General features: G+C 37.2%; 1 protein-coding gene across 8 annotated transcripts in view; it reads left to right on the top strand.

Annotated features, from left to right (window-relative positions):
* The window catches only part of PECAM1 (platelet and endothelial cell adhesion molecule 1), a 111,004-nt gene that overhangs the window by 4,613 nt on the left and 83,569 nt on the right, over positions 1-22,822 (top strand). For 7 of the 8 annotated variants that reach the window (XR_012481119.1, XM_074260527.1, XM_074260526.1 and 4 more), the window contains exons 1-3: positions 7,150-7,459; positions 7,545-7,571; positions 20,570-20,863. Coding sequence is in view for 7 of the 8 variants with exons in the window: in XM_074260527.1 (XP_074116628.1) it covers positions 7,426-7,459; positions 7,545-7,571; positions 20,570-20,863 (355 nt within the window). In the remaining variant the exon portion in view is untranslated. Of the gene's footprint in view, positions 1-7,149; positions 7,460-7,544; positions 7,572-20,569; positions 20,864-22,822 lie in introns of those variants that run through there. The other variant, XM_074260522.1, reaches the window with a different exon arrangement.

Here is a 22,822-nt window from a genome sequence, read left to right as displayed (position 1 = left end):
CCAGTGATCAATTCTGACATCACACATCCAGAGTACTTCACCTCTTTACTAAAAGGAAGGAAGGGTGTCTCATCAGTTATTTGGTACCAAGACCAGTCATTGTGAATACTCATGGTCCAGTTTCCTCTTAGTTTTCCCCTCTTAAATTTGTGTTATTTTAATCATCATATGTATTGTTCCCTTGACTCTGCTTATCTCCCTCTTAATTACTTCAAGTCTATATGTTCTCTGAATTTCTCATATTTGCCATTCTTCAGAGTAAGTTTTTACTCCTGTCTCACTACAACTAATCAGTTACCAATTCCTGATGATGACTATTTTCAGCAATATTTTTCTTATATCTATCTCCTCTTTAGCCATTATTCTAGTTCAGTACCTCATTTCTTCTCTGCACTATTGTGATAAGTCCCTAAATGGTCTTTTCTGTGTGGGTGGAGCTACTCATCCCTATGGACTTGACTTTCTTATTTACTCTCTGGGTTCCATCCCTGTGGAAGGGAATTTCCTATCAGAACAAGTCCTTGGGCAAAAATAAACAAATTTAAAAAAATAATAATTTGAAAGAAAGGAAGGGAGAAAAAAAAGAAAGAAAAAAGGAAAGGGTAAGGAAAGAAAAGGAGGGAGGGAGGAAGGGAGGGAGGCAGGCAGGAAGGGAGGGAGGCAGGAAGGAAGGAAGGAAGGGAGGGAGACAGGAAGGAAGGAAGGAAGGAAGGAAGGAATAGAAGGAGGGAAGGAAGGAAGGAATAGAAGTAGAGAAGGAAGGAAGGAAGGAAGGAAGGAAGGAAGGAAGGAATAGAAGGAGGGAAGGAAGGAAGGAATAGAAGTAGAGAAGGAAGGAAGGAAGGAAGGAAGAAAGGAAGGAAGGAAGGAAGGAAGGGAGGAAGGAAGGAATAGAAGGAGGGAAGGAAGGAAGGAAAGAAGGAAGGAAGGAAGGAAGGAAGGAAGGAAGGAAGGAAGGAAGGAAGGAAGGAAGGAAGGAAGGAAGAAAAGGAAGGAAGGATTGGAAGGAGGGAAGGAACGGAAGGAGGGAAGGAACAGAAGGAGGGAAAGGGAGAGGAAGAGAAGGAGAGAGGAATGCAGGGAGAGAGGGAGGAAAGAAGGAAAGGAAAAAGAGAGGGAGGGAGGAAGGAAGATCATCCCTACGTCAGTATCATACAGTCTAGACACAATCACTATCCCCTCTTCTCCCAGCCTCCAAGATTGCTAATGATGAGAGAAAGAGAGACAGACAGAGAGTCAGAGAGAGACAGAGAGACAGGGACAGACACAGAGAGAGACAGAGACAGAGACAGAGACAGAGACAGAGACAGAGACAGAGACAGAAAGAGGGACAGAAACAGAGAGTACCCATATAAAAATAACCTCTGCCTTGAAAAGGTATGAAAAAAATTAATCAGTAGTTCTTTTTCTTCATCTCTAAGTCACCCAGCCAGAGAAATGTTCTGATAAAAGATCATAGTTGAAAATCTCCATCTCAGGTGCTCCCTTATGGCCCTTCTCCAATATGTTTGAGGACAGTCACATGTTTCATCCATGCAGTGATTATTTCTCTGCCCCTCTGTCTCTGTCTTGGTTTTCCTCTGATTTTCAGCTTTTTATTTTTGACTTCTTCCTTGATGTCTATACATATCACTGTGTCTTCTCCTATCCTTAATATGCAGGTTTGAGATGGTCCTAGGAATTCCACCCTTTTCTTATTTATTATCTTTATGTTATTATTTTTAAAAGATAGCATAAACAGAGATGCAATCTGGGCTTCTTTGGACATTCTAATTCTAAGATGGAGATACCCTTTAACATGCCTTTTTGAGCATGCCCAGTTTACCTGCTGTGGAGCCAGCTGTGTACCCCACCACATGGCTTGGGGTAGTCTCCTTTAATTGACTAAGTTTTTAAAACCAGAGGCCTGAGTCTTTTCGGTTATTTTCTCCACCATGTTTTCTGATGTGCCCAACCTGCATGCCATGAACAGAACCACTGAGAGGAGAAGTGTGCTTCTCCTCCTCCTTCTCTTTTATCGTCATTTCTGAGAAATGGGCCTGGGAGCGTTTCTGTTCTGGGCAGGTGCAGGTGCTAGAAGTGATTCTCATGGGATTAGGAGTTTGAACTCAGCCCTGGAGACAGTACTGCGGGTGATGTGGTACAGCCAGCCAGGCTGGCATGGAAACCTGGGGAAGCCAAAGTGCCTTCAGGCCCATGGGAGTTTTGGACTTAGATCTAGAACTGCGCTCTATGCAAACTAAACTATGAACCTAATCATCTTCCCCTCCCCAGAGACAGAGAAGGTATTTGCCTCCACTTGTTGGGAGTGTGTTTGCATATTTGCAATTATATTTTTTTGAAGTAAATATTTCTAATTTTTAATCGGACTATTTATGGCTAATAGAAATGGGGTACAGGGACATACCCTGCATACTTGGAGGAGGAATATAGTCACCAGGGACTAGAGCCAATGGCAGAGAACCTAGACCCTCAAATCTTTTTTAATGATACTGTAGAATTCAAAGGGTAGAATGAAATGTAGCTTACTTGATTTTCAGGTAGTGCGGACCAAGGTAATCTGTGTTGCAAAAAGGTGAGCAAACTCTTTACTGAAAATTTTTATTTATTTATTTATTTTAACTTTTAATTTAATTTTTAAAATACTTTCTTTTTTTAAAATTAATTTTATAATTATAACATTTTTTGACAGTATATATGCATAGGTAATTTTTTTTTTACAACATTATCCCTTGTACTCCCTTCTGTTCCGAATTTTTCCCCTCCTTCCCTCCACCCCTTCCCCTAGATGCAGGCATTCCCATACATGTTAAATATGTTAAATTATATGTTAAATACAATATATGTATACATGTCCATATAGTTATTTTGCTGCACAAGAAAAATCGGACTTAGAAATAAGGTAAAAATAATCTGAGAAGGAAAACAAAAATGCAAGCAGACAAAAACAGAAGGAGTGGAAATGCTATGTTGTGATCCACACTTATTTCCAGACTTCTTTTACTGGGTGTAGCTGGTTCAGATCATTACTGCTCTATTGGAGCTGATTTGGTTCGTCTCATACATCCTCATACAGTATTGTTGTTGAAGTATACAGCGATCTCCTGGTCCTACTCATTTCACTCAGCATCATTTCATGTAAATCTCTCCAGGCCTTTCTGAAATCATCCTGCTGTCATTTCTTACAGAACAATAATATTCCATAATATTCATATACCACAATTTACCCAACCATTATCCAATTGATGGGCATCCACTCAGTTTCCAGTTTCTGGCCACAAACATTTTTGCACATGTGGATCCCTTTCCCTTCTTTAAGATCTTTTTGGGATATAAGCCCAGTAGTTATACTGCTGGATCAAAGGGTATGTGCAGTTTGGTAACTTTGAGTATAGTTCCAAATTGTTCTCCAGAATGGCTGATGCATTCACAATTCCACCAACAATGTATCAGTGTTCCAGTGTTCCAGTTTTCCCGCATCCCCTCCAACATTCATCATTATCTTTTTCTGTCATCCTAGTAGTATCTCAGAGTTGTCTTAATTTGCATTTATCTGATCAATAATGATTTAGAGCATCTTTTCATATGGCTAGAAATAGTTTCAATTTCTTCATCTGAAAATTGTCTGTTCATATCCTTTGACCATTTATCAATTGGAGAATGGCTTGATTTCTTATAAATTAGAATCAATTCTCTATGTATTTTGAAAAGAGGCCTTCATCAGGACCTTTGACTATAAAAATGTTTTCCCAGTTTAGAGCAATTCTTTTAAACATATTTTCATATTTGTCATATTGTATAAGAAAAATAAAAGGTAAAAAAACACAAAAAAGAGAAAAAAAGCAAGCAAACAACAACAAAAAATTAAATATACTATGTTTAATCAACATTCAGTTTCCATAGTTCTCTCTAGATGTGAATGTTCTTTCTATCACAAGTCTATTGGAATTGCCCTGAACCACCTCTGTTGAAAAGAGCCAAGTCTATCACAATTGATCATCACATAATTTTTCTAATACTGTGTACAGTATTTTTTTTTTTTTTTTGCTGCTGTTTACTTCTCTCAACATCAATTCATATTCGTCTCTTTAGGCTTTTCTGAAATCTACCTGCTGACCATTTCTTCTTTTTTTTAAATTAAAGCTTTTTATTTTCAAAACATATGCATGTAAAATTTTTCAATTAACCCTTGCAAAACCTTATGTTCCAATTTTCTCCCCCTTCCCCCTATCCCTTTCCCTAGATGGCAAATAATCCAATAAATGTTAAATATGGTAATATATATATATATATATATATATATATATATATATATATATATATATATATAAAATCCAATATATGCATACATATTTATACAATTATCTTGCTGCACAAGAAAAATCAAATCAAAAAGGAAAAAATGAGAAAGAAAATAAAACCCAAGCAAACAACAACAAAAAGAATGAGAATGCTATGTTGTAACCACTCTGAGAATGTTATGTTGTAACCACTCTCAGTTCCCACAGTCTTCTCTCTGGGTGTAGATGGCTCTCTTTACCACATGATCATTGGAACTGATCTGAATCATCTTATTGTTGAAGAGAATAATGTCTGTCAGAATTGTTCATTGTATAATTGTATAATGTTGCCTCGTATAATAATCTCCTGGTTCTGCTCATTCACTTAGCATCAGTTCATGTAAGTCTCTCCAGGCCTCTCTGTATTCCTCCTGCTGGTCATTTCTTACAGAGCAATAATATTCCATAACCTTCATATACCATAACTCATTCAGCCATTCCCCAGCTGATGGGCATCCATGAAATTTCCAGTTCCTTGCCACTACAAAAAGATAAGCAAACTTTTAAGAATCAAAAATAAGTTTCAGAAAATAGGAGGGTACATACAGGGTTTTAAAGAGAGACAGAAGGGAAGAGAAAAAAGGGGAAGAAATAGAAAATCACTCTCATAGTGGGTCTGTACTTTGGGAGGTGGGTTTCAATAATATGGCATTCACCACACTATACCTTGTTCACAATTTGATAACACAACTCTGGCTCTAGAACCAGGCACTAAATCTCACAGCTGAACAGCTTCCCTTTTACAGTAGCTCAGTTACTCAATGCTTTCCCCTCTTATTGCAAATACAAGCACACACACACACACACACACACACACACACACACACACACACACACACACACACTGTGTATTAGTGAATTCTCCACTGACCTGCCATCTTTTAATCTGGGAGAATGAATCTGAGTCACATCAGATCCCTTCAATTATCACTTGGTTAAGGCAAATCCCGAAGGGATTGAGGAGGGAAATGCTGGTGTGATTTCTTCCAAAATCAACAGGCAGCCATTTCCATTGTCCTAATCTTCTTGACAGCAAGATGGTACTATGTATTTATTACATTTGTATATAGTCTCCCTGCTCACACAAACAGAATATAGCACAAAAAATCTATCCTAGGCTATCATCTTTCTTTTACTTATTTACTGCATTTCAGTCAGATTGTCGGAAGAATGATAAGCAGAAACAAATACAGCAAGAAACAACAAAAACACCACACATGCAATCACAGACAAATTGAGACAATAAGATACATACAAAAATCAAGTTGTATAAGCTGAGAAAGGCAAATGCAGTAATGTAGAAAAAGGGAAATTGGGCAAGGAGGTTTAGATATTGCAGTGTTTATGTTCCCTTAACCCTGGGCATCAGAGTAAATTATTACTGCTGCCTTCTGATTAAGTTCTCTAGCACTGAAATGATTCTTGCTGTATCAGGAAACATCTTTTCTGTTTGTATTTTCAAACTTTAAAGTTAGTTTTTGAAATAAGAGATTATATTCCAATAGGATTCTAAATTTTTTTCCTCTAGCATGGGAAAGAATGACATGTTTTAGAAATTATCATACCATATCAACCGATTTACTCTCAAATGCTCACAAATTTCATCAAAAGTTCTTCAAATTGCCTTATTTTACTAGTTTAGAACATAAATTCTTAAAACTAGCAATGGGAGGAAAAATCAATTTGATTATAATACCATAATACCATTCAGAAACAAATGGGTTAAATACTATTCCCAGCTCCTCTACTGTTTTTTGTTTTTGTTTTTGTTTTTTGTTTTTTAATCAAGTCTTACTTGGCTTTGAATATTGGGGTATAGTAGAGTAGAGTATTAAGGCAGTGAATTTTTTCCCAGAGTGTAGGTATATTTGCTTTGTGCTGGATAGAATTAAAGGTCCAAGGTTTGGTACAGCTCTTGGTTCAGAGGTTAATCCCCCTAACCTAATTTGTAAAAAACTCTTAATTACTAAGAAGGAACTCTGGAAAAAAAGGAAAAAAGGGGGGAAAAAAAAGGAACTCATTCTCAAAGCAAGTGAATCAGAAAATAGTTTTACTATAGGATACATAAAATTAGACGATGCTAACAGCACTTATAATTCCATTGAATTCAGCAACTAATTAGCAAAAATAATTAATTAAAATTCCACAAAAGTCTTCTGCATCTCACCTCTAGTTGAGTTCTTCTGAGCCTAGTACACTTTGATCATCCACACCTCTCATCTTTCTCTCCCCACACCCACTTTCATCACTCCATTTGTCATGGCTTCCTCTCTTGCTGGATGTTACAATGGAAAATAATGGAATTTATAAGGCTTTGAATTTGAGTTCTATCCTTGCTACTCTTGTGCAACTTTCTTAATCTCAGTCTTCTTCTCTGTGAAATGGTGATGATAACAGTGAATGTCCCAAGATTGTAAAATACTTTTTTTAATGGCGTGAAGCTCTATAGATTTTATGATTAATGAGCAAACGCTGATGACTCTGGCAAAGCAAAATAAAGTGTTTTTCCATCACCAAAAGCTTGGCAATAAGGAAAAAATTTTATGCAGTTGTATGCCTACTTTAACATGAGAATAGTAAAAGGGAAAGAAATATCTGTGAGTAGGGGATAAATCTCACTGGGTGGAGGCAGAGAGAGATTGGAAAGTTTTTTCAATTAGAAAAATGAAGAAGTGGGAAGGGAGTGGGGGAGCCTTCTGGAAGATTGACAGGTGTGCCAAGACAAATGTCATTTGTGCTTCTTGTTTTCAAATATACTTTAAGAAACTAAACAAAGAAAATTAGTTCAGCAGCCCCTCAGGAAAAGGCCAGTCATTTCCTGAGTAGCTATCAATCCCGGCCAGAAGCTCATTGTTTCCAGTTTCCAGTAATGGCAGCTATTACCTGACTAGTGAATGCCACTGGCCGCTTGCTATTCACAAAGAGGAAAAACCTTCCAAGGGTGAATCTTAACTTTTCATACTAAGACTTGCTAATCTATTGCCTCTTTTGAAGACCTTTCTTACCTGCTCTCCTGGATGAACTTAGCCTTCAGCGAATGAGCACTCCCAGATTCTAGACTTGGCAGCTATTTCTCCAAGACAAGATGTATCTGGCTCTTCTGGGGATGCTTTGGTTCTGTAAGTTTGATTTTTGTTTTAGTCCTTAAATTTGTAGGACTTGAAGTTTTTGAGATAGTGACACTTCATCTTTTTTTTTTTTCAGGTCCAAGACTGAAAGGTCAAGAAAACTGTAAGTTGTGGAATTTTCTACCTCTTTCCCTTCTTTTTGTCTTGCCCAGAATCTTGTCTAGGATTATAGATTCAGAGCAAAAGAGGATTTGAAAGTCGTGTAGTCTAATCTTATCTCACAGATGAGGAAACTGAGGCAAAGGAAAGTCAGACAGTTCCCTTTCTGCTATATCTATCATGTTGCCTATTTGGGAATTTTATTATTAAAATTGAACTGATTTGGTGCTAATTTTAATTGATGGATAAAATGCCAGAAACTTCCCTTTTGGAAGATCAGAAAGAGATATAAAAGATCCCATTTAACATACAAGTTTTTTTTTTGTTTTTTTTTTTTAAGTCTTTGCTCAAAATACTTGCATTTAACACCAATGTGGGAAATGTCATGAAAATTCTAATTCCAAGTGGACATCGGTTTTGTTCTGGGAAAAAGTGAGCCATTTCATAATCTTTATTTTCTCTTTCTATTGCCAGTCTCACTCCCATTCAGAACACAAAGGGTTTTTTTTTTGTTGTTGTTGTTTTTTGTTTTGTTTTGTTTTTTAGACACTGGCAGAGTTTAAGTGCTTAATCATTGCTGTGATTTTTTTTTTCTTTTTTACAAACAATTGATTGGATTTGTATGTGATTCCAACACTAACACAGAATCTTAGGATTAGAGAGAATAAGGCTTGTATGTATGTATGTGAGTGTGTGTATGTATATCTTTGAAGTTTAATTTATTGAGAAAGTAAAAATCACATATTTGGAAATTTGGTTAGGATAATGAAATATAATGGGAAATAACAAATTTGTTTTAGCATTTTGAAAGTTTGATGTATTTAAATAGTTCTGGGAACACAAAGGAGAATTTTATATACATCAGAGTTCAGTTACTCAATGGGAAGGAAATAAAACAGAGGCTCTTCAAAAATGGATGGAAATATATTGCTGGTAGATTGACCTTTATGTTCAAATCATTTGAGTGTCTTCTAGAGAGACAATGTGGAATAGCAGAGGATAGCAGTGGAGTTAGAATTAGTTCAAATCATTCCAGACAACCTATTAGTTATGTGATTGTAGGTAAGTCAATTTATTTCTCTGTGCTTCAGTGTCCTCATGTGTAAAATGAAGGAAGTTGGACTTCATGATCTTTCAAGTGTCTTGTAGCTCTAGTCCTCTCTTTGTGTGTCTCTGTCTTTGCTTCTCTTTGTCTCTGTCTCCCTGCCTCTGTCTCTTTGACTCTGTCTCTGTGTCTCTGTCTCTGGTCCTCTCTTCTGTATTTTTCTCTTTGTCTCCTCTGTATCTCTCTGTGTCTCTGTGTTTCTTTTTATGTGTCTCTATCTCTCTCTTTCTCTGTTTTTTTTGTTTGTTTGTTTGTTTGGTTGGTTGTTTTTTTTTTTTTGTTGTTGTTGTTTCTGTCCCTGTATCTGTCTGCCTCTGTCTGATTGTCTGTCTGTCTGTCTTTTTTTCTGACTCTGGCCCTCTCCTTTATCTCTGTCTCTGTCTCTGTCTTTCTCTCTCTCTCCCTTTCCCCTCTGTCTGTCTTTCTCCCTCTCCCCTTTCTCAGTCTATCTGTCTGTTTCTCCATGTCTGTCTCTTTGTTTCCTTTGTCTCTTTCTATATATCTCTATCTCTGACTCTGACCCTCTCCTCTGTTTTTTTTCTGTGTTTCTCTGTCTCTGTCTCTCCCTCTCCCTCTATCAGTCTATCTGTTTGTCTGTCTCTCTGTCTCTCTGTTTCCTTTGTGGTTTTCTGTGTATCTCTATCTATCTCTGACTCTGACCCTCTCCTCTGTCTCTCCTCTGTGTCTCTCTCTGTCTGTCTCTCTATCACTCCCTCCTCTCCCCTTTCTGTCTTTGTCTCTCTGTTTCCCTCTGTCTCTCTCTGTCTCTCCCTCTTCCCCTCTGTCTGTCTGTCTCTTTCTATCTCTGTCTCTCCGTTTCCTCTGTCTCACTTTGATTCTGGCCCTCTCCTCTATCTCTCTTTGTCTCCCTGTCTCTCTGTCTCTGTCTCTCTTTGTCTCCTTGTCTCTTTCTCTCTCTCTCTGTCTCTCTCCCTTTCTTCCCCTCGCCCCCCCCCCCCCATTTATATCTTCTTTCCTTCAGAATATAAGCTCCATAGAGGACAGGGACTGGATTTTTATCCTTCCTTCCTTAGTGTTTACCACAGTGTCTGACACACAGAAGATACTCAATAAATGTTTGCTAATTGATGACAGCAAAAAGTGGTCTTGGTAAATTTGGCAAGAATTACCAGGATTTGAGGGCCTCGTGGTTCTTGATTCTATTCTGCTTTTTATTTAGCAGAGCACATTTAGAGCGTTAGGTGGAGCCTGAATAGCCTGGAGTCAGGAGCTCAGAGTTTAAATCTGGCCTCAGCCACTTACTTGCTATGTCACTTCACCTGTCTGCCTCAATTTCCTCGTCTGGAAAATGAACCAGAGAAGGAAATGGCAAATCACTCCAGTGTCTCTGCCACCCTCCTTCCCTGCCCCTCCAAAAGGGTCCCAAGCATTAACAGTAACATCAGTGCCCATTTAGCCCTTCTCTCTTGGCCTGTTTCCTCCTCGGTAAAATGAAATAATAGGACTAGGTGCTCTCTACAGCCTCCTCCAGGTGTGATATTCTATAGTGACTGCCCTCCATAATCAGGAGGGCTTTTGTTGTTAGTTGGGAATGGTGGAGGATTCCCCTTGCCCCTGAAGGAGGAGAGGGAAAGAGCCAGGTGGTGCACTGATTTCATCTCAGTGAGTCACCTTAAATAAGCCAGTGAGTTGAGGGACAGACATAATGGTCATGCAGCTGAGGGAAACTCATTGGTTCCCATGGTGAGTGACAAACATGATTTAGTCTTAAAAGATTCATCTCTAAATCAACAGAACTGACCAGCTGCATATGGGAATGACTGATTTTGTGGGATCTCATTTAAGTCCAGAAAGTTGGGTGGGAATGTAGCTATCAAAGAACAGTGGAGAAGGGCAGTAAAGAATGGGAAAACTAGGGGTCTGTCCCTGGTCGCTGTTATACCAGCGGTCTGGCTGTCTTATTGTCAAGCGGCTCAGAGTGATAAGACCCAGGAAGAGAGGAAGACCTTTACTACTGTAGCTACACCCATATTTGTGCAGATGGAGCTGGTTCTTAAGGAAAGCCTGGGCCTTGGCTGCTGGTCTTCTCTGTTCATAGATTGCAGCATTCTATTAGACACAGATCTTGCCTTTTCCTTGAGAGGGGAGAAGAGCAGTAATCAGGAAACCACTGAATCCCAGAATTATGACAGTTCATCCAATTCTTATCTAAACTGTGAATCTCATCAAATTAATCTATAAATGGTCCCTCTAGACTCGAAGTCTTCTAGTGATAAGGAACTTAGGGTAGTCCTTTCCATTTTAAAAAATGGAACTCTAATAAAAGTGGAACATTTCTTTTATACAGAATGTCCCAAAGCTCTTTGCTCAATTTTAAACTTTAATTATTTATTGTTGTTCAGTAACTTTTTCGTTGTGCTCTACTCTTTGTGTGACCTGTTTTAGAATTTTCTTTGCAGAGCTATTGGAGTAGTTTGCCATTTCCTTTCTCCAGGCAAACTTTGCACAGGATCAGATAGCTAGTAAGTGTGTGAGACCAGATTTGAACTTAGAAAGAGTATCTTCTTGACTTTAGGTCCTGTATTCTTGCTCTGCTCTTTAATAGTTTAAGACTATTAAATTAATAATTATTTTGTAATAGCTTTCTGTTTTGACAAATACATACAAAAATAGTTTTCAACTTTCACCTTTGCAAAATCTTGTTCCCTTTTTTCTCCTTTCCTCTCCTTCCTCCTCCTTTAGACAACAAGAAATCCAATTTAGGTTAAACATAAACAATTTTGCTAAACATATTTCCATATTCATTATCTTGCATAAGAAAAATCAGATCAAAAGAAAAAAACTTTGAGAAAGAGAAAAAAAACAAGCAAACAAATAACAAAAAGATGAAAATATTATGTTTAATGCACCTTTAGTCTCCATAGTTCTTTTCTTGGATGTGGTTGGCTCTTTCTATCACAAGTCTACTGGAATTTCCTTGAATCACTTCATTGTTGAAAAGAGCCAAGTCCATCACAATTGATCATCACATTATCTTGTTGTTGCTTTGCATACTGTACTCTTGGTTCTATGTACTTTACTTAGCATCAGCTTATGTAAGTCTTTCTAGGCTTTTCTGAAATCATTCTGCTCATCATTTCTTATAGAACAAAAATTAAATTAGGCATTATTAAAACTTTAAAATGCACTAAGATCCCATTTAAATCTTCTATAACTTTCTCCTACTGGTCTCAGTTGTGTCTCTGGGATTAAGAAGTTTAATCCTTCTCTCACATCCTAAAAACTATCATACACCTTCTTCGACTTTTCTTCTCAGATAAATCCTCCTCTCCATCATCCTTACTACTTCCCATCCTTCTTTCAAGGGGCAAAGACTTTTAACCATTCAAATACTTGATGAAAATTGGGTAGGTAGCACAGGGGATGATAGAATCAAGAAGACTGAAGTTAAAATCTAACCTTTGACACTTAGCAGCAATGTGATCCTAAGCAAGTTATTTAAACTCTGCCAACCTCAATTTTCTTATCTATAAAATGAGGATAATAATAGCACTTATTTTCTAGGGTCCTTGTGAAAATAAAATGGAATAATCTTTTGTTTTTAAAATATTTATTTATCTATCTATCTACCTATTTATTTATTTAATGCTTTCCCCAGTTACATTAAAATAAATTTTACATTGTTTAAAAAAGCTTTTGAGTTCCAGATTCTCTCCCTTATCCTTATCCTCATTAAGAAATTACATGTGGAGTTATGTAAAATATTTCCCTAAAAATCATGTTGTAAAAGAAAACATAGATCTCTTACCCTAATAAAAAAAACCCTCAAGAAAAATAGTTTTAAAAAGAGAGAATGAGAGAAAAAGAATGAGAGAGAGAAAGAAAGAGACAGAGACACACAGAGAGAAAGATGGACAGAAAGACAGACAGACAGATGATGGAGAGAGAAAGAGACAGAGAATGATTCAATCTGTATTCAGACACAATCCGTTTCTTCTCTGGCTTTGTATAGGATTTTTCATCATTAAGTCCTTCAAAATAGTTGTGGATTTCCTGAGAATAGCAAAGGCATTTATAGCTGATCATCCTGGAACACTGCTATTACTTTATACATAGTACATTTCACTTTGCTTGACTTCATGGAGGAATTTCCAGGTTTTTCTTTTTGTTTTCTCAAGAGCAAGCTGCTTTTCACAATAAGATATTTGAAAAGTGCTTTGTGGACCTTAGAGTATAAATGCTAGTTGTTATTCTTTTATGATGTTAAAATTGTAGCTTGTTCTGGTCCTTCTACCTCACCTTGCTCCATCCCCATCCAGTCAGTACAATAAGTTTATAAGTTGGTTTTCTTCGTGCTTGAAGACCAGAATGACATCATTACATTGGGATCAAGGTACAGTGTGTCCCACTGTGACTGATCAGACCAATACAAGTTCAGAAGCTTGGGCATCAATAGTCCATATAAACATTTTAGAGTCAAAATGTCTCTAAATTTGTACATCTCATGTTTCCTTTGAACTACTGAAATTATACTTTGTTCATAGAGTACAATGCTTTCTTTCATGTTGGGTGGTCTGTGCCATGGCCTTCTGTGTCTTAGAATCAACCCCAAAGTTCTTTAGAGAGACTTCAAGAGGGTCACTATATTGTTCCATGTGTGAGTTCTCTGCAAAATAGTCTTTTAGGCAAACATATGTTTGGCATTTGAACAACATAGATTATTGGAGTTGTGCTTTCTGCATTAGAATTTGAATGCTTGGTAATTCAGCTTGAGAATTCAATGTCTAGTACTTTTTAATGAGTTTATAAGTAGCCAGTAGATGATAGCAATAGAAGAAAGTAATATTGCAAAGGGGAACCTAGAAGTCTTAAAGACCAAGGGAACATAATTTGCAAATGTATAATTTATTAACCACGTCTTAGTAAATATGTGCTGAATTAGGAGAAATTATCTAGATTTTACTCTCAGGGATTTTTAATCCTATGATGTCTAAATTTCAGTTAAGTTCCATATATCAGTAGTAAGATCAGCAATACATCGAATGATGTGGATAATTTGAGATGATATGCACACATTAACTTTAAAGTTTTCCTGGCAACTTTGAGATGATTTAGATATGTTAATGAACTAACTCCAAGAATCTTTCCTCAAAAAACCCTATGAAAATGAGACCCCCAATTTTTGAATACTCTTCCATCTCCTAAAGATCCATACATGCCATGGTTACATGAGAGACTATATGTGCCAATTCCTTTCTCCATTTTCTTCCCCATGCTACCTTCCTTCCTTTACAACCACATCTCTATTCCCACACCATCTACTTCTGCATTCTCTTTTCACTGTTTGTCTCTGTACTCTCTGTGCCTTATTAAAGTGTATTTGCAGCCTCGTTCCTTGCTGCAATCCTAGTTTTTCATGGGGAATACTCAAAGAACTGGTTATATTTACCCTATATCATAATTTCATAAGTTATTTATCAATTTGTTATTATTATTTATGATGTCCCCTTTAAATCTTTTTTTCAGATCTTTACCTCCCAATTCTTTCAAGGAGAAAAGTTTTTTTTTTTTTTTAACTACTTTCCAGAATATCTAACTGTTCTTCAGAACTTTGCATTTTCTAGTTGTACCCCAACAGTCCAATAGGCATTTCTCTTGCCTATAAAAATACACTTATTTACGTATTTGTGTCTGAAAAATAAGATCTACCAGGAAGGGAAGTGAAAAGTGGACTAGGTTAGAGGATCTGGGTTAGAATGTCCATTCTGCTCTTTCACTTGTGAGAGCTTGGCCTTCATTTCTTTGTTCTCAAGATTGACATCTGTGAGCCTTAGCAAGATAGGGAGTTCTTGTCTGGTCAAAGAATTCAATAATAACAATACTGCCATCCTCCATGGTCCAGTAACTCCTTGCTATTCCTTGCACAAGACTGCATCACCCCTCTTGGAGTGTTTTGTTGCTGTCCCCTATGCTTGGTATTCTGTCTCTCTCCATCTCTGCTTCATGGCTTTTTTGGCTTCAAGTTCCAGCCAAAATATCTGCTTTGCAAAAAATTTTTCACTGCCTCCCTTGATGCTAATGCTAACTCTCTGTTGGATATCTGCAGTTTAACCTGTTTTTTTATACATAGTTGTTTGCATGTTTTCTTTCCCTTTTAGATTAACATTTTGAGGGGAGGGAACTTTTTTTTGCACTTCTTTGTATTCTCAGTACTTATAAGACACAGTCTTGGGGATATAGTAGATACTTAATGGATTATTTTTTGATTGATTGAATAAGTTAATGTAAGTGTTGGGTGCTCACCCAGGATGAAAACCAGCTGGTCCACGCCAGTATTCAGTCTAAATCAATTTAACTAAGCAGGTACTCATAGAACCCATAGTATGGCTCAGATTCATAGAGGATACAAAACAAATCTAAGAATCATGAATCAAAGTTAACTCTCTAATGTGCCACAAAGCTTCCTGAATTCATCGGTAGGGGGACCAGGTAGTAGAGTCCTTATTCTGGGGGAAAGGAACAAAGAACAGAGGTCACACTTCAGGCAAAGAAATATGAGAATACAGGGAGCTTCCATTATAGATCAGAGTCAGGGTTGTTTGCCAGCAGTGACTGCAAGGATGTAAGACATTAAAGGTGAAGGGCATCCCCCTCCAAACTAGCCTTTAGGTTGATTTATATGCCAGTGAATCTTCCTTTTGAGTCTATAAATTGGTTACCTATTGTGTGAAATACTCTGAATGCTTCAGAAACAGCTCAAGCTCAATATGTCTAAAACAGAATGCATTATCTACCCCTCCCCCAAACACATCCTATTCGGAACTCCCTTATTTCTATCAAAGGTACCCCAGATTTCTAACTGTGAAGTTATCCCCAGCTCTTCACTTTCCTTCACCTCATATATCCAGTCATTTGCCACATCTTGATGTTTTTTTCCCACTTCTCTTAATCACATAGCTGTGACCGCTTTATTTCAGACAAACATCACACCTTATTAAATTAGAGAATTCTGGGGCATCTAGGGGATGCAGTGGGGAGAGCACCAGCCCTGAATTCAGGAGGACCCAAGTTCAAATCTGGTCTCAAACACTTAACACTTCCTAGCTGTGTGACATTACTTACCCCCAATTGCCTCAGGGAAAAAAAATTAGAGAATTCCTCTTTATTTTCAAGATGTAAGTTAAGCCCAGCCTTATGCACGAAGCCTTACCTGGTCTCTGCTGCCTCTTTTTCACTGCTAGTGTCCTTTCCCCCTATTTTGTATATAACTTCTTAGTATTTATTCTCTTTTTCTTTATTCTGTATATATTTCTACATACGTTCTCTTAACAACTGCCTCCCCCTGGCTCTGGTCTCCAGTTTTGGAACAGAATCAAATCATCTTGGTCATTGTTCCTGGGTGTGCTGTGTCAGTCTACTTCCATGTAGTCTTACATACTATGTCTGTAATTTTTTAGACCACAGTGTCCTTCCTCAGCCTCTCCTTCTATGTATATTATCTTCCCCTATTAGAATGCCAATTTCAGGGACTTAATTTTCTTTGGGATTTGTATCCTTAGTGCTTACTACAATGCTAGTCCTTATTTGATAAATGATTTATCATTCATCTATTCATATGTGTGTTTATTATTAAATGTAAGTTTCTTTAAAAAAGAGATTATTCCGTTGTATTCTTATCCTCAACTCCTAGCAAGGTGCCTTAAAACATCATAGACTAGGAGATGGCCAGCCAAATCCTGTCTGCTTTTATATGCCTATCATTTCAACTAAATGATTTTTACATTTTTATAGTAGGCTCTACAAAAGTAGACCTGGCAAGATTTGACTCTTGGTTGTAGTTTATCTGTAGTAGATGCTTAATAAAAGCTTTTGATTGATTTTTATTTGTTCTAAGCTTACTTTATTTAAGTTTTATAGGGCACTTCTTCATTCAAATATATTGGAATTTAGGAACATATCAATTGAACAGCCAAGAAGAATTTACTTATTATATATATGCCTGTAAAGTGTCCCTGATTTCAATGTGCTTACATATATAGAAAGATATAAAATAGAGGCACAGGGAAAACTTCATGTAGAAGGTGGTATTGCACCTGAATTTTGGAGGAAACTAAGCATCCTAAAAGACTAATATGACCAGAGCCTACACTCCTGACATGGAGGACATTTGAGAAATGAATCATCATATTTAAAAATAGAAGGAAAGAGCCTGTCTAGATCATATGTGTAACATGCTTTGGGAGATACAGCAGTCCTCCCCGTCTCTATTCCCTTAGACAATAAAGTTTTCCCCAAATATCTATGTCCATACCTTGCAAGTTTGGAATTGTTAAATCTTGAAAAGCAGGCTACAATTGCAATAAAACTGGAAAGGAGGTTAGTTGTTAAGTTGTGAAGGGGTTTGAATGCCAAACAAAGGATTTATATTTGAACAAGTATATATAAAACACATAATGGCCTTGCATCTAGGAAGATTTGAACTCAAGTACTACCTCTGACAGACTGGACCTATATAACTCTAGGCAAGTCACTTAATCTCAGAGTGCTTTAGATAGCTTTCAAGAATCTCTTAAGATTATAAATTGTAGCAGCAGTGCTGACTCTTCTGGATGGAAATTCCTCTGTGTAAACAGTTTGTACTAATGAAATAACAGGTTTGGTTCTTCTACCCTATCTCTAATCCTAGTAATCAAAAGGAACCAATGGAATTGATTTTAATTAATTGATTTTTAAAATTTCATTTTCTGTTTAAGTTTTAAATAAAAAAAATTGTCATGTGCACATCAGAACATATGAGAGAATTCAGAATATGTAACAATAAATTTCCATTTCAAGAGAGCACATATAATAATAAAACACATTGTTTTCATAGTTGTCCATCTTTGCTTCCTTGTAGATTTTTTTGTTCTCTCCTGTATACTTTTTACTTCATTTTTTTTTCCCTCGTTTATTTTCCTTCTACCTCTCCCAAGCTGGTTATAGTTAAGCACAGATATATTTATGTTTACATATATACACACAATACACATATATAAATCTGTTAGGATTACTAGGTGAGAACTCAGGTTGTCTGGACAGTGACAAGGTGAGAACTCAGGTTGTCTGGACAATGACAAGGTGAGAATTCAGGTTTGGGAAGAAGTACTCCAACCAATGAGTTTGCTCCTCTTAAGAATCTGAGCCAGAGAATTATCAAGTCATCCTGAGTTCTCACCTTGTCATTGTCCAGACAACCTGAGTTCTCACCTTGTCACTGTCCAGACAACCTGAGTTCTCACCTAGTAATCCTAACATAAATCAATACATATATGTGCATATATACATATATTACATATATATGCATATATGAAAACATATTATCTCATGTTTTCTATGGAGTTTATTGAAGAGGGAAACTATTTTGGTAGCTAAGTCAAGGATGGCTTGCAGTGAGGCAGGGACACAAACTAGGAGGTTCTCTCAATAATCTAGGTGAAAAATGATGAGGCCATGATCTAGAATAGAGAATGTGTGCGTGGATCGAAAGGTATAAATGTTAGAGAAGCATGGAAGTGGAAATGGTAAGACTTGATAATTGCACAATCACATGGGGTGAATATGACTGAGGAGCTGACAATGACACTGAGGTTGGGAACTTGCGTGATTGGGAAGATGTCCCAAAGAGAAATGGAGAAGTTGGAAGAGAATTTGGTGGAGAACGATGGTGAGTTCTGCTTTGGATGTACAATTTTGTATATGATGAGGTCAGCAAATGAGAGTAGAAAGAGAGGGAAGAGGAGATAGATCCCTGGAACTTTGGAAAATACCCATACTTAGTAAGGGAAGATGATCCAGGAAAGGAAAACAAGTCAGAGCCAGTAGAGAATGAGGAAAGAACTATGTCATGAAAACATATCGAGGGGAGAATATTCAGAGGGAGAGGAAGGATGATCAACAATAATATGTTACAGAGAGGTGAACAAAAATGAGCACTGAGAAAAATCCAGCAGATTTTGAAATTTAGTGATCACTGGAATTTTTGAAAAGAGAAATGATGAGAAAGAAACCAGATTGCAAAGGATTTACAAGTGAGCGATGAGAAAAGGAAGGCAGTTAATATAGACATTTTTTTCCTTAGCATTTTCTTCCAGAAAGAGAGGAAAGGTATAGGGCAATAGCCTGAGGGAATAGTAAGAGCAGGTGAAAGATTTTTGCGTTTGGAATAGATGGTCATATTTGTAGGCAGCAAGCAAAGAAAGAAGCAGTAGTTAGGAAAAGACTGAAAATCAAAGAGAAAGAAGTGATGATTGTGGGGACTGTCATTAAGATGTCTATGTTTACACCTTCTATGGTGACAGATGGTTATTTTGTTTGATTGTGTGCAAGATCTGTGATGGACTATATGTCTGTCATCTGAGGATCACAAGGTATGGCAGAGAAATGAAATTTTCAGCCATAACAACCTTAAGGACCTTCTATGAGGTTGGGACAGAAGTTGCAGTTTACATTGGTAGACTGGATACTGGCCCTGAGGAAAGCATAGATCCTTACTCTGAAATGCCTTGTGGACATCAGCGCTACCTCGAAGCTTCAGTCACAGCTCCAAGTCCTATTTTATAAGGATGATATTCTACTCAAGAACATTACCTCCTGGAACAAAGAAGAGGGCTTTTTTATTCAGGCTGTTCGATTATATGACCGAGGGAATTACAGATGTACCATGATTGAACTACACACACACACACACACACACACACACACACACACACACACACACACAAACATACAAACATTTCTTCTCTCAACTTTCCCTTTCTAGATCAAAAAGTACAAGTTCTTTTAGTTAGTTCTTATAAAGTGATTCTTCACTCTTGTCCCCAACAAAATCCCACAAAACCTCATAAAAAAAGTTACAACAGAAAACCTATTTTCATTTGGATTATTCTTCTTTCTTGAAAGCTTTTGCTTTAAGTGGTGATCAGAATGTCTCTGTGTTCTTGATGTAGACCCATGCTATTTTTTAAATTTTCATTTATTTATTTATTTTTGCTGAGGCAATTGGAGTTAAATGACTTGCCCAGTGACACAAAGCTAGGAAGTGTTAAGTGTCTGAGACCAAATTTGAACTCGGATCCTCCTGACTTCAGGGCTGGTGCTTTATCCACTCTGCCACCTAACTGCCCCCAGACCCATGTTATTTTAATTTAAAAATAAAGACAAATTAGAAAGGTAATATGAAATAGATGTTAAAAAATTTGTATTGGAGTCAATAAGGCCAGAGTTCAAGCTTTATCTCTGATTTGTACTGTGTGTGATCATTGAGAAAATCACTTAACTTCTCAGGTTCCCAAGCAATTCTCCAATATTAAATTATAGAGGATTTGCTAATCTATCTATCGTGAGGGAGAATTTTTATACTGAAAATTCCCTATCTTAGTAGGTTTGGGAAACTATTAAAATAGAACAAGATTATGGAAAGCACTTTAAAAGTCACCCAATTCAACTTCCTTTTTTTTTTTTTTTTTTTTTTTTTTTTTTTTTTTTTAATAAAAGGGGAAATTGAGGTCTGGAGAGGAGAGATGGCTTGCTCAAAATTATAGCATTGTGGATATCAAGAAATGGAGGAATTTTTAAAAATTGGTCACATATTCTTTAAAAACTAACTGAAATAGATTCCATTAATAAATGATAGAGACTAGCATTTTGTTCCAGTAGATGCAGGCCTGAAGTTGGGGCCAGGAACATTCATAGACATACAGATTTAGAAGTGTAAGTTTACCTCCTCTTTTTCCAGAAAAGAAGCCTGAGGTTTAGAAGTTGTGACTTGCTTGTTATTAGAGATTTATTGGCCCTGGGAAAGGAGTCTAAAGTATGATTAGATTAAATGATAGTCATTTACCTATATGGACAATGTCACTTCTCACTGAAACGATTTTCCCCTATCTTTCATTATTCAGCTTTTACCATCAACACAATTGAGATGAAAGCAGAGCCAGGCTGGGAAGTGCAGAATGGGAAGAACCTTACTCTGAAATGCCTTGTGGACATCAGCGCCACCTCGAAGCTTCAGTCACAGCTCCAAGTCCTATTTTATAAGGATGATATTCTACTCAAGAACATTACCTCCTGGAACAAAGAAGAGGGCCTTTTTATTCAGGCTGTTCGGTTATATGACCGAGGGAATTACAGATGTACCGTGATTCTGAACAACAAGGAGAAAACCACAAAAGATTACTCTCTTTCTGTAAAAGGTAAGTACATTGCTGTGGGATGCTGCTAAATCAGCAAAAGCTTACATTTGCTGGTCCTGTCTATGTAAAGTCAATCAACCAGCACTTGCTATGGATCAGGAATTGGTGGAAGTTGTAAGAGACAAGAATATTTTCAATATCTTGGGATAATGAAAAGAACAATACCTCTGGGGTAGAGGACTTGAGTTCAAATTTCATCTCTGATCCTTCCTTATCTGAATTACCTCAGGCAAAACTCCCTAGACCTCAGTTTTCTCAACTGTAAAATGAGAGGGTTAAACTAGATGGTTACTGATGTTTAAAAAAATAGTTCAAACCTAACCTCAGATACTCATTATTTGTGTGAGCCCTTGGGCAAGCCACTTCCATTTGCCTCAGTTTCCCCAACTGAAAAATGGAGATAATAACAGCATCTATCTCATAGGCTTGTTGTGAGGATCAAATGAGATACCATTTGTAAAAAGGGCTTAGTATAGTGCCTGATGCAGAGTAGACACTGTCAGTGCTGATTTCCTTTTCCTATTGATGTCCTTTCCAACTCTAGATATATGATCCTATGAATACAATGTCAAATACAAGGGTTCAGTTGCTGGCTGATATTTATAACAAAGACAGGAACTTGGATGGCTATTAATTTTTGTTATTGTTGTTTAGTTGTGTTCAGTCAAGTCCAATTCTTCACGGTCTCATTGGGGGTTTTCTTGGCAAAGATAATGGAGTGGTTTGACATTTTTTTCTCCAGCTTATTTTGTGGATGAAAAACCTGAGGCAAAGAGAGTTAAGTGACTTGCCTAGGTCACACTAGCGACTAGGGACACACAGCTAGTAAGTGTTTGAGACAAAATTTGAAATGGGGAAGATGGATTTCCTGGTTCCCAGCCCAGTGGGAACCTATTCATGGGGCCTAGTTGTAAAACTGGGGAATAACTAGTGGACATAACTAGTGTATGGAATGACAGACAAACAGACTATACTGTGTGGGGGCATAAGCACTGTATCCTCAGTTAGCAGGCCCTGGTTCAAATGCCAGTTTTGATACTTGGCTGCATAATTAAGCCAGTCACTTCCCTTTTCTGGGTTTCAATTTCCTCATCTGTAAAATAAGGGGGTTGAACTAGAGTGTAGACAGACCTTTCTTCTTAGCTCTAAAACCTAAGGCATTAGACAATATTCATTGATTTGAGTGTTTTGGAGAGGAAACATAATGTTATCCAGACAGTACTAGACGGGGAATTAAAAACCTTGGGTACTAATTTTGACTCTAACTCTTACTAACTGTGATCATGACCACTCTGAGCCTTGGGTCCCTTAGTAAGTAAACATTTATCCTTGTACCATCTACCTTACAATGCCATTACAAAGGATATACACAGATTTTTATAAAACATTGCACAAGTTACTGCTATTGTGATGATTGTCTCATTTTCTGATAAAGCATTACTCGCAAGCTACTGTATCTGTTTTTTTCTACAATTCTGACCAATTTTGTATCCAGAGTACTTGAGATAATTAAGTTTGTAAAAACTAAAAATTTTCTCCCTTCCTTCCTTCCTTCCTTTCTTCCTCTTCCTTTCTTCCTTCCCTCCTTCCCTCCTTCCTTCCTTCCTTTCTTTCTTCCTTCCTTCCTTCCTTCCTTCCTTCCTTCCTTCCTTCCTTCCTTCCTTCCTTCCTTCCTTCCTTCCTTCCTTCCTTCCTTCCTTCCTTCCTTCCTTCCTTCCTTCCTTCCTTTCTTTCTTTTCTTTCTTCTCTTTCTTTCTTTCTTTCTTTCTTTTCTTTCTTTCTTTCTTTCTTTCTTTCTTTCTTTCTTTCTTTCTTTCTTTCTTTCTTTCTTTCTTTCTTTCTTTCTTTCTTTCTTTCTTTCTTTCTTTCTTTCTTTCTTCCTTCCTTCCTTCCTTCCTTCCTTCCTTCCTTCCTTCCTTCCTTCCTTCCTTCCTTCCTTCCTTCCTTCCTTCCTTCCTT

Source organism: Sminthopsis crassicaudata, chromosome 4, assembly GCF_048593235.1.
Source record: "Sminthopsis crassicaudata isolate SCR6 chromosome 4, ASM4859323v1, whole genome shotgun sequence".
Classification (NCBI taxonomy): domain Eukaryota; kingdom Metazoa; phylum Chordata; class Mammalia; order Dasyuromorphia; family Dasyuridae; genus Sminthopsis; species Sminthopsis crassicaudata.
This window is presented reverse-complemented; position numbering and strand designations above follow the sequence as displayed.